Source organism: Seriola dumerili, unplaced genomic scaffold (assembly GCF_002260705.1).
Source record: "Seriola dumerili isolate Sdu_G_001 unplaced genomic scaffold, Sdu_1.0 BDQW01000449.1, whole genome shotgun sequence".
NCBI lineage: Eukaryota > Metazoa > Chordata > Actinopteri > Carangiformes > Carangidae > Seriola > Seriola dumerili.
Genome location: NW_019174704.1, coordinates 7,357,641 through 7,370,329, shown reverse-complemented (window position 1 = coordinate 7,370,329; position 12,689 = coordinate 7,357,641). Strand labels below are relative to the sequence as shown.

Below are 12,689 nucleotides of genomic sequence, written 5' to 3'. Positions count from 1 at the left end.
CAGATCCAGCTGAATGTGGTTTATGCTCCGAGTTAAAGTGGTGCGGGATGCACTCCGCTCTTTCGCCTCCCTCTCCAACTCTTTTCTCTTCCACTCCAGCATATTCCAGTAGGCCTGCATGTCCCAGAAAGCAGCATACAGTCGTTCCCAGTCCTGAACACATAATAAGAGACAATCAATTGATTGCATAATGAAAATGTTGCTCAACACCCCTTTCTATGTTTGATATTCTAAAAGGGGAATTCCACTCAAATTTTTACAAGCTTTTTACAGGTAAGTTTTACATTCTGCAATAGAAAAAACATTCTGCCGGTTTTTTCGCTCCAAAATGGAAAACAATTCTTAAAACAATGGAAGAAATTTTCAGAAAACTTTTAAGAATGTGTTTTGCATGAGATTGTTTTTAAACACAGGCAGATACGAACCGTCAGCTTCAGCCAGCTGTAGAAATCCGTAGAGAGCGATGGCAGGTCCTTCAACTGTCGGCTTCTGTCCTCAAAATGCTTATTGCCCAACAGCTGCTCCTTCTATTAAAGTAAACATAGTAATGATTAAAGAAGAGCTGTAGTTTGGGAAAGTTAATGTTGGATGTGTACAAAGTTGGCCAGGAGTGTGGTGGGCCGTCAGGGGAGTGGGGAGTTTTTATCCAGTACTCACATATTTCTTCAGCAGCTGCTGGACACGAGTTCGGCTGGACCTCGTGAGACGAAACGAGTTCTTAAATTCATTGTTCTGGGAGACTGGGGACGGAGCAGAGTCCACACAGTTCAGAATGCAGCAAAGGAGGATGAGAGCCCGCCACCAAACAGTCATCTGAAACAAGCACATGCTGTTACATTAAATCGGTGCTGTCAAAACATCAATTTGCACATCTCCTTTTCGGGTATAAACCGGCTGAGATATATTACTTTTGTGAACAACACTGTATAAAAAAAAAAAAAAAAAAAAGGGGACCCCCACTTCCAACACAAACTACATTGATTCTCTTTATGGTAACATAACAATAATTTTGCCTATGTATCTGAAAAGGAAGTCCATAAATATTTCTGAGAGAAAATCCATCCCACATCCCGCAGCCCTCAGAACATGGCATACATGCTGTCAATCTTATGTAATTCAGTTACCACTTGTCTGGTCGTCTGGTTGTACATTAATGGAAACAGAACTGTCTTGATTCCTCTAAATAGTTTCAATGTGGAAGGAAGCTTTTTTTTTTTCCATTGCCTTCTTAGTTGTGGCGTAAAATCTCCATGCAAGGTCCTGAATCCTAATCTCCAGACTACAGATTGCAGACTTTGCCATCATACAACATCATTCACTGCTGGTCTACTGCATTGCCTGAGCACCAGAACTAGAAATCTAAAGTCTTGTCTTTTCTTTCAGGTTCTCTGGTTCTGTCAGATTCAATCTGTACAAAAAAAAGGAAATCTTCCTTGACATTTTCACCATTTTATTCAGTTGCATCATGTGTTGTTGGTACAACACGCACCTCTTGATGAGTCACTCACTGAAAGCATGACAGTGTTCTCTCATGGTCTCTTGATAACAAAAGCTCACTCACTTCTACAGAATAATATAGTTATAGTTATAGAATACTACATGTCATCAAGCATACAGAAACATTGCAGCAGTTTAACAAACCTTTAACTGAAGTTTGACTGAGACACTAAATGTCTCTTACAATTTCTTCCACTAATGTGCACTGCCGCTAATACACATTACATATAGTATGCTTGTGGAAGATGATGATGGTAAAAAAAAAAAAAAAAAGTATATGTAAAATAACAATTCAATTCAGATGATTACCAGGATAACACACCAACAAATGCTCAAACCATCAAAGATTTTCAAAATGGACTTACCTTGTTGGAGCAGTGAACGCCACTCTGAGGAGGATACATACATGCTTTAGTGACACTCACATACAGTTTATATATTTGTGATCTTTCTTTCGGTTTCTAACAGATCTGGAGTTTTTTCTTGTTTTTCCTCTCTCTCTCTCTCTTACTCACTCTGTTTCAGCATCTTGCGGTCACCAATATGATTCAGGCAGAAGTGAGGAAGTTGTCCTATAAGAAACCCTAATATAGCATTAGGTTGTCCTCCCTTTAGCTGATGTCAGTCGAGCCACAGAGAAAATGCATCTACAACTACATTTTTTGTCAGTGGCATGTGTGGAATGAGTGTTTTCAGGAGAATTGATTTAAGGTTTAGGTTGTCCTGGTCGATAATACCATATTATTTTTAACTCATAATAAACAGTTTCTTCTCACATTATGTGATTACGTCCCTGTGGCTTTACAGTACAGAGTATGACTGTGTATTCAAGATGCATCACCTCTTTAATATATTTAATCACACAGAAAAACTGACAGATGAGGAAAGAAAGCAAATGGGAACCTGTGTGTAAAATCTTCAGAGTGAACTATACTGTATCTCACTTTTTCTTTTAATTATTGCTGTGCATGCTCATATACTGTTTTAATAACTGCCTTAATTTCATATTCTTTTTAAGGGTGACACTGGTGAATTTACAGGAATGTGAATTAATGTGCACTGTCAGTCATTCAACCCTGACAGCGAAAGTGGCAAGCTGTTTAAAATGACTAAAATCTGAAACTTCTTTTTTTTTTTTTTCAAGAGGCAGCAAAGTTCAGTCTTGACTGTGCATCTTAAGGGAATATTTCATGAGTCTCATGATGCTGATGAGTAATGACCGAAGCAATTATTCAGAATCTCAAGAAAACAAAACAAAACAGAGAAAAGCACTCAAAAAAAGGCCCCTGTCGTTGACTGTCTTTATCAGAAATAAGTAATTTATCATAGTTCCTAATAGCAGGGCAAGTAGGCACACAGTTATCTGAAGTGTAAACAGGTCATTACATTTAATATTAATGCAATATTGTTTTTACTATGACAAATGAAATATTTCTTTACAGAACATTTCTTGATTTTTCTAGTTTGAAGAATGAAGCCCCTGAGAGTAATTCCACAATTCAAGACAGTGACTTTTTTGTATCCTGCTGCCTTGTGTAATGCACTTTGTAATGTGGGTTTAGAAATGTGCTCTATAAGATTTCTTTTTAACGATATATAAACATTTTATAATTAAGTTTTATAATCTGCTATATTTTACTGTCTCCATTCACATCCACATATTTTTTTAGCCTCATTTCTCTGATTCACATTTTTTATAACCCATACAGATATGTAATATATGACATTTATGTCACTATATCAAGAGTAATGTTGCCATATATTTCACCTATAAGGGGATATATTATTATCACATATGTACATCCTCTGGATATATGAAAATATAAGTTTATAACATATATTTTTATATGTACACATATTAAAAATATCTATGTGATATTTGTTTATTTTTAGTATCTAAGATTATGACAATATATTTTGACAATGTGTAATTAATTTATATATGCAAGTTTAAAATGTACTTATATATGTTTTTCCCTATTAACTATTATGTATTCTCATTAACATATTATTATTACTATTAATTATTCTCATTAATTTTAAACATATCTATCTTCTCATTCCAGGAAAGAGGGCTCAGACTTTTGGACCCTAATGTATATAATACCAACATATAGTGACAGATTTTAGGAAGGATATATATTTATGTAACATACAGCATACATACAAAAACGTACATATTTGTATGGACTAGACGCATATGCCAATATATGTAATTGTTCCAATTTCTAATTGGTTTCATACATACACATTTTTATATGTTTTTATTGTATATGTACATATATTTCATATATGGAAATTCAGTATATATTACATTTGCGTATGGGAAGGTTAAAACTAGAGATACTTGGAGCCCTTATCTTGGTTTTGTCTGAATGTTTTTATTTCTTGTGTATTATTCTACTTTCTAATATCCTAATTTACCCAAATGTTTTTGTGCTTGCTTTTCTTTATCAGTGGTTTTTAATGTGATCCCTCTGTGAAGCACTTTGTAACTGTTTTGATAGTTCTCTTCAAATAAAGATGATGATGATGATGATGATGATGATGATGATGAAGATGATGATGATGATGATTATTATTATTATTATTATTGTTATTATTATTATTATCATCATTATTATGTGTTTCTCTAGGTCTAGGGGTAAACCGAAGCTGAAGCTGATTACGGGAATCTGCTGACGCTGTTTCTAATCACAGCTGCCAATGCGAAGTCATCATTATTAAGGAAATCACAAAGAGCTTTATCATAACTTTTCTTCTATCTTACAGTACATTTGACTCATTAGTTTTACGCTGGCCCTTAAATTACATGTTTTTTATTAAGTCTGATCGTGCAGAGAAGTATTCTTGTTAATGTAATTGAAAGTGCTATTGAAAGTATCAATTTCTTCCTCATGTCGAAGAGAACAACTCTCTCTTCCAGAAAATTAGCAACCATGAAATGGTTGATGATTCTTTTGAGGTAAATTCCCAACCAATGATAAATCCAATGCGTACAAAATTGGAAGTCACCTTACATTCAAAGGAATGACAACTGGGGGATATTCTGTCGTCATGTTGAAAATTGAACAAAATACTGCAATGATTAAAGCTTTCATTTATTGATCAGTAAGGAAATCTAGTTTGAAATATCTACAATGCCATTAAACATATGTCTGTTTGTCTGGTGGTAGATTGTTAAGTGTACTAAATAAAGGGCTGCTGATTTAACATTCCTGCATTAACCAGGTAGAGGACTGAGGAACAGTTTTTGCAAGCTCTTGCCTTTCACTTCATTGAGTTACCAGCATTTAGATACACAGATTTAGATTATCTATCATTAGAATTTATGGCTTGATGATCACTGGGGCCTCTTTGGTCTGTACTGATGCAAAAACAAACTCTTCACGTTTAAGAATTGTTGGATTCAACTCAAATCAAATCATTAATAAAAAATCTTCTTCTTCCTCTTTGAGCTTAATGAACTCACACCTACTCGCCCCAACTGAGCCCACACGGTAAAGAGCATGTGCATTCTCGGAGAATTTGACATGCACATGAACATCCCTTGCCACAACTGACTGTTTAAATGACCTGTTGGGATCAGATGTGCCATCTCACACTTTCAGAATGAAGACCTAAACAGAACTTTACAAAATCCAAGAGCTAAATATTTAACATATGCAAGTATATTAAATACATATTTTTATGACAACAGCAAAAAGAGCAGCTTGTCTAGTGACACATTTGTTGTAATCACTATTTGAAGTTTAAAAAAAATTGTTAATTTTAGACACGAGAGTCAGAAAACCCAAGAACAGCTCAATAAGGATCAGGTTATTTCTCTGAATTCAACAGGCATGACAAAATGGTGACAAGGTGGGATTTGTTTGTGAAATTTTCTAAGAAAAGCCCTGCAATTAGTTTCATCAAAAAATCATCAAAAAATCCATGAAGCTTTAACTGACCCTGTCTGTCTCTTTACCAGTGTTGTGTTCCCCTATCTGATACGTGTTTCCTCTTACCTTCACCTGAACCTAACCTTATTCTACCTCTAACTACCAAGGGGGAGGCACTACATCAACGTAATTGTACAGAGAGGAAAACACTATTTGAAGTAGCACGTGGGGGCAGCACAACACCGGCCCCTCTGTATACCCGTCATTCAGTGTGCACATGAGCATGATAGCATGCCATCTGCATGTGAGGGACTGGACTCACTATTCATAGCCAAGTTAGTTAATGTGCATTATATAACATTCAGCCCCAGTCTAAGGGGCTTAAGTCCAGGGCTGAACTTCTTTCCTGTACACTCCTGTTTCAAAATATTAAAAAATTTGAATTAAAACCTTGAAAATTCCTCTTTGCTAGAAACACTGGTGGTTTCAACCTACCTCTGTGTGGTATGGTTTCACTTTGGCATGGCAAAGCTGGTTCGGCTTGGCAGCAGGAAAGTCTTAACAGTTTCTGTGTCTAAAGCACAGCTGAAGCCATAGGTTGTCAGTGTTACTGTAAATGTTTATAAGGGTTCAAAGCTCACTTTCTCTGCCTACCTGTAGTCACGTAAAACTAGCCTTCCTCTTGCACTGTCTCTGATTTACAGTTTATTACTTATTGATGTTGTTAAACTTCTGTAACACCAAGCCATTTACGACCAAGTGAATTCAATTAACCTACATCACATCTTACTTTTTCCTTTTCATGTTATCATTGATACAGTATTCTTGTTTATGTCAATGAAATAGTCAAGTCAACTTGCCAACTTGCTATAAAAGAGCAACTGCAACACACATGATTACATGGTTGCTTGTAAGTTAATACGCCAAATCAAAAGTAATCATTTTAAATAACTTTAAATCTTTATTAGAATTAAAATTGTAAGACTTTTCTGCTCAAAAATCAACATCAGATTCTCTCTAAACTAAAACACTATTGAATGGACGAGGGACTCTTATATGGTAGATATGATAGGGCTGAGAATATGGTGTAGTTGGTTAGAAAAGAGGTCAATACTACAGCTTTTCAGGACAACATGGAAAGGCTACATGGGTAAGCTCATGTTTTTGCCTTAGGCAAATGTAATATGTGTACATGTATTGAATTTCCACATATGAAATATATGCACATATATGTATATATAGCCTATGTATGTAAAAATGACATATAGAAGAATTTCATATATTGACATACATACACTGTTGCCCATAAAGTTGGAATAATTTTGTTTTCAGACACAATCCTCTGTTTATTCCTATTTAAATGCATCAGTTATCACTTTGGAAGAGATTGACTACTAAAGTTTTGAGAAGATATACACTTTATCTGTCAAGAATAAATCACATTGTCACAATCATTTCATGAAAAGAGATAAAAAATATTTTATTTATGAGCAACAGTGTATCTAGTTAATACAAACATGTATGTCTGTGTATGTATGCTTATATTGTAGATATAGTATGTAAATACATATCCATCCCAAAGCCTGTCAATATATGTTCATATTATATATGTAAATATAAAAAATAGACATGTATGTGTAAATTTAATAAGAAATTAATAAGAAAATCATATATAAACACATAGTATTTTGATAAGTAACATGCAAGTTAAACTTGCATTTTACTATGGGTATTTCATATATGTTATAAACTTATATTTTCATATATCCAGAGGGTGTGTATATATGTGATATTAATATATCCTCTTATATTACAGGTAACATATATGGCAACATCACTTTTGATATAGGAGTATATTACATTTCTGTACAGGTATTGTTATTAAGGATGTTTAGGTTACAGTCTGCTTTTGACAACCTTTAGACATCTTTCATTCATTCAAAGTTTGTTCTAAATTCTAAAGAGGCGACATAAATGCATTTTACAAGAGAAATCTAATCTCGTACAGATCTACTTTATACAGATTAATTTCCCTGCACTTTGAATGCCTCACTCAAAAACTGATGAAGATTGCTTTCTCATACCATAACAGAGCTTGTTTCTCCTTTAAAAACAGAAAACCAATCATACAATCCACTATCCACAGTGGATTGGGGAGATATCCTACATGCTCACTCTGCTGCCACTAGCAAGCAAAGTTTATTCATATAGCACTTTTCAGATACACTAGTCACAAAGTGCTTCACAATCAAATAAATAAAATCAAATGAAAGAATTAAAATCAAAATGCCTCAAATAAAATATACAAGAGGAAAGACAGATACAGGGCACAGGTTAAAAGCATAAAATACCAAATGCTAGCTAAATGCCTGTCTGAACAGATGGATTTTTAGTTGCTTTTCGAGTCCACAGAATCCAAGGATCTCAAACTTAGTGGAAGACTATTCCAGATCTTATGGGCTGTTGACTGGAAGGCGTGATCACCCCAGGTCTTAAAGCATGTTCATGGTATGCTAAAAAGACCCAGGTGGGTAGACGACCTAAGACCTGCACTTATGGTGCGGGGGTGTAAAAGATCTGCAATAAATTCTAGGGCCTGGGCATGTAGTGCGCTAAAAGTGAGCACTAAAATTTTAAGATGGATTCTAAAATTGCCAGTGCGGAGAGGTTAAAATTGGTGTTATATGTGACCATCTGTTTGATTGTGTTCAAAGCCTGGCAGCAGCACTTATCCTTAACCCACAGAACACTGTTCACCTCACTGCCATTCGATTCACCGCTGTGAGTTAAATGAAGTTGGATAGTTATCACGGATGTGAATATTTAACACGGAGTTCAAAGTGGACACACATGATAGCAGATCACAGGAGAGGTTAGCCTGAAAAAATCCTCATGCCATCTCTGATCTGAGGAAACACTGGTTTCCAGTACTGTGCTCAATTGCAGTACAAACTGCAGGTAGAGACACTCTTCATCTTCCTCTGAGGGACATTAAAGTTGTATTGATATTTTTGATGATATTTGTGAATGTTGTGTCAATGTCAGTTTGTCTGTGTGAGTGTGTGATGACTGATTTGTGAGACTGAATTGTCTTGTTGTAATGTCGGTTTGTTTTTTGTTTGTTTAAAAAAAAAAAAAAAGGAATGTAAAAAGAAAGGTCTTGATCTGAATGAGATCTGAATAAGTAAAGCATAACTACTATCTAACCAATCATTAAATCTACAAAAAGAGATACTATAAAAATGGATGCAGTCAGCCACTTCTACACGTATGGTACTTTACATGAGGAAATAAGAACTTATAGAATGAGAGATGAGTAATTAACTGTAGATCAGTGGGTGAGTTACTGTTCATAAGCTTACTTCCTCTTAGAAAGAGAAAATGTTCCTCTTGAATTGGCATGATGTGGTTAGTAGAAGGGGAAGGGTCGCATGAAGAGAAGGGCTTCCCTCATTTTCATAACCTCCTCCCCCGTATTCCCTTCATACAGTAATGTTAAATTTCCCATGTGACGTGCAGAACTCACTCTCAGTCTATTTTCAGTCTCATTCACATTTGTGGTTTCTGGCACAACTTTTAGTTTTGTTATGTATTTCCTTCCTATTTCGATGTATCCTCAATAAACAGTATCTACTCTATTCTGAAAATCAGTTCTCTTACTCAATTTAAAGTAAATGAAATATCATGTGAATCGTGTGTCTATGACTAAGGTGTCTCTGAGCCATTTAGATATTTTCATATAGAGCTAATCAAAGGCCTATACCCTAATTTTAAAAAGCTTAAAAGGCACCAACTGCAATATTTAATTTTTTCACATAATACACATCTATATATATATTTTTTTTAACATATAGAATAAGCTGTAGACTGTGATAACATCAGAGGTCATGGCAGGTCTAAAGAGATGCAGCACACATGAGATAAACAAGTTATTGCTGTTTATCACCTGTCTAACACTGCACCAAGTTGTTTGCTTGAAAGCACTGACACAGCAGGAACATCTTGATGTGCAGAAGAACAAAAGACAGCTGCACAAAGTGTAGTTGTGACAACAACACATTTCTGACCTGGCTCATGCAGTTGACCTGGTATAAACACCCCAGGCTTTCTATTTAGTTTGGATCACTTCTAGAAAAGAAAGGGTACGTGTGCTTTAGAGGGGGACACTGCTGACCAAGACCTCAGTCTGCTATACAGCATCACAGTGGGGAAGTTAAAATGTGTTAGTTCTCTATTACATGTTGAGACATTATCCATACACTTGGCTTTTTCTTCATTATCTATGTTTTTCTGAATACCAAGTGTTATGCTTTTCTTTCTTTCTTTTTCTTTTTCTTTCTTTCTTTCTTTCTCTCTTTCTTTCTTTCTTTCTTTCTTTCTTTCTATCTTTTTTTGTCACTTTCATCTCTAAGATTTAGTTTATTTTAAAGATAAAATGCCTGCTACATAGTAATTTACATAAGGGCCCTAAGGCTCTGTAAGTTCTCTTAAAGTACTGGATATTACTGGATAATAATATCCAAAAGTGGAAGAGTTGAATAAGAACTATAACATTCCAGTTAGGGGAAACCACCAGGGGCGGTCAACTTGAAAAACTGGCATTTACCTGTCAAATGAAAGAGAGATCACAAGTTGTACAGAGGCGAGGGACTCTCCTCTCTAAAGCTCAGGGTCGCCATTTATTGTAAGAGCCCATCAAAGTAAGGTTGATAGTTTTGGACTCTGAAGAAAACTAATTCTGTCAAGACATTACAATAAGTGAGATAAAATGTTCATTGAGAAATTACAGCCAACTATGAGTAAAGAGAACGTATTTTTCTAACCTGTATAGTACGTGACGAGTCATCGTTCAAAGGCAGGTTTCCGTTTCTGCAAAAATGTCTGACCAAAACGTTTTTTAAATGTGTAGGCCTACATAACTCTAAATTGTCATTATTGTAAATAGGAAGTCGTCATCACTAACCATACAATTAAATAAAGCCAAAAATTGATATTTAGAGCTAGCTCTATTTCCCACATGAGCCTTGATTATCCTCCATCATTATTCCCACATGACCTCCTGTTTACATATAAGTCTGTGAAAGGTGCTTTTGAAAGAGTGAGCTAGGCAGAGATAAACATTGCACAAGAACATCTGAGGACAGCTGCACAATCACAAAAGAAAAGACAGCCTTAAAAAAATCCTTTCATTGGGTCACCACCTGCTGGGACAGAGGCTAATATGTTTAGACAGCTTGATATTTGAAATCTAGGGGGCTATCATCCTGTGTCTTCTTATGCAATTGTTATTGACTGCACCGGTCTGTAGCCCTATAAAAGCAGCGGTAACTTCACTGAAAGTTAGATGCGCTTAGGCTTGTTTTTTGCCATCTCGAAGGTGATTTTTTGACTTCCTCTGAACCGGAAAAATGTACGCAGCTGTTACGCTCTTCGTCTTCATGTGCTTGACTGCTACCACCCATGCAGAGCACCATCAGCCTTGTCGTAAGAATTTGTATTTCCATCATTTTGGTTCCTTTTTCTTACTTGATTTTGAGTAGACCATGTGTTAGGTAGCTTTCAAGATAATTAGATTTCCCATTTCAGTCAATAGTAAACAAAACTCTATAGTTTTCATATCTTAAAATGTGTCAGATGTACCCTCGACCAACTGACTGTTGTCTTTCAGATTCACCCAATATGACAGGATTCATGACTGTGGTAATTTTTTTCATTTTCATTTTTTCTGGCCCTTTTATAGAACCTGGACAGGAACTGGAAATATGGCATTAACCCCTCTCTTTCTCTCTTAACATATATTGTTGGATGACACCAGATCTCCCAAAAAGCCGGGGTGAAGGCATTTGGTGCATTCACTTACGATTCAATGGGCAAAAAACTACGGTTCAGATCAAACGAGAGCCACCCCATAAACACCTCTGTAGGTTTGGATCTATTGATGTTTTTTGAAGAGGTAAGTGATTTATTGCTTTTAATAAAGGTCACAGATCACTTGAAACTATTTTGCACCTTGACTTTTGATCCCGTGTCTACATCTGGCAGGGAATATTCTACGAGATCGACAGCAAAAACCAGAGCTGCGAGAAAAAAGCCTTGCAATGCACGATGCATCCTCTAGATGTTCCTGATGACGCCACGTTTGTTTCTACACTACACTCTGGGAGTTCATCCATTGAAGGGGAGGGACTGAAAGTCAATGCATGGTCAGGATCAATGCCAGACTCGAAAGGTGGGAGAGACACTGTAAAATATTACATGTGCCTTATTTGTGACAGAGTTGTTACGTGTGCCATCATGACTTGAATGTTTTCTGTCTTTCTCTTTTTCAGGCTACTATTCCATGTTTGTCACCATGGGATGTTTGCCTGTGACCACATTGTACTTCAGTGAGTCCACACCATTCTTATTCAGGTTGGTGTTTTAGAAAAACAAAAACTTGCGAACTAACATTGCAGGGATTATGCAACTGCCTATTGGCTGCAGAACTTATAATGAATATCTGTATCATTTCTGTATCACTTTCTCACAGCAACACGGACATTGAACTCGAGATCAAGGATCCTGATCTCCTCGTGGTGCCTTCCTTTTGCCTGGGACAGCCTCTGGAGGAGACAGCTGAAGGGACAGTAAACAGTTTCCTCAATGAGTTCATGTAGGTGAATCCTCACCAGCAGAAAAATCAAACCCCTATCCAAGTGTGGCCTGCCAGAACTTTAGACTGTTCTCTCCTTTCACGTGTTTTCATGTGACACTGCACTGCATCACATCTGTCTCCATCACAACTTCCACTCCCCTATGAAGATATGGCTTTGAATGGATCATACTGTATACATACATTCTGATGTAAAGGAAAGAGATTTGACATGGATTATAGAAGTAGTCATAATTACTAACAGTTGGTGGCTTTTCAAGTTGGTACTGCTTACAAAACCTGTAAGAAATGATTAATGGAACAATAAAATGTCAAAGCTGTCAAAGGTCTAAAGAGCAGTGTTTTCTTCCAATATTATTTCTTTGTAAAGTGTTTCATTTTAGCCTGACATTGTACAACTTTTGGACAAGGAAGTTTTGCAGCAAGAAACCATTTCAGAACTGTACGGCAACATCAGCCCACTAGTGGGACAAAAATGAGCTGCTGTGCCCCAATTGATCCCCAAGCTCTTTTTGTTCTACAGTGTGTGCATTGTGACCTTTCACCCCAAAATACCTGATTAACAATGATTTGATCCAGCAACACAGTATAGCACGGTATAGCAAATAGTTTTTGGTAATTTGATAGGAACATGCAAGTCATAAACACAATACACAAAA

General features: G+C 36.1%; 1 protein-coding gene across 1 annotated transcript; it reads left to right on the top strand.

Moving 5' to 3' along the window:
* The first annotated feature begins 10,713 nt into the window (after positions 1–10,713).
* LOC111234288 (ependymin-1-like) lies at positions 10,714–12,355 on the top strand. The gene is made up of 6 exons (XM_022762286.1): positions 10,714–10,862; positions 11,047–11,078; positions 11,194–11,331; positions 11,421–11,607; positions 11,708–11,789; positions 11,908–12,355. Exons 1-6 carry the CDS (start codon positions 10,787–10,789, stop codon positions 12,032–12,034), a joined length of 642 nt encoding a protein of 213 aa, XP_022618007.1. The 5' UTR covers positions 10,714–10,786; the 3' UTR covers positions 12,035–12,355.
* Positions 12,356–12,689: the final 334 nt, after the last annotated feature.

Bases quoted from the DNA above. Each gene is read 5' to 3' on its own strand.
- LOC111234288 (XM_022762286.1), top strand. From the start codon at position 10,787: ATGTACGCAGCTGTTACGCTCTTCGTCTTCATGTGCTTGACTGCTACC. The intron at 11,332-11,420 runs GTAAGTGATTTA...TACATCTGGCAG, and splicing joins TATTGATGTTTTTTGAAGAG to GGAATATTCTACGAGATCGA. The intron at 11,790-11,907 runs GTTGGTGTTTTA...ACTTTCTCACAG, and splicing joins TCCACACCATTCTTATTCAG to CAACACGGACATTGAACTCG.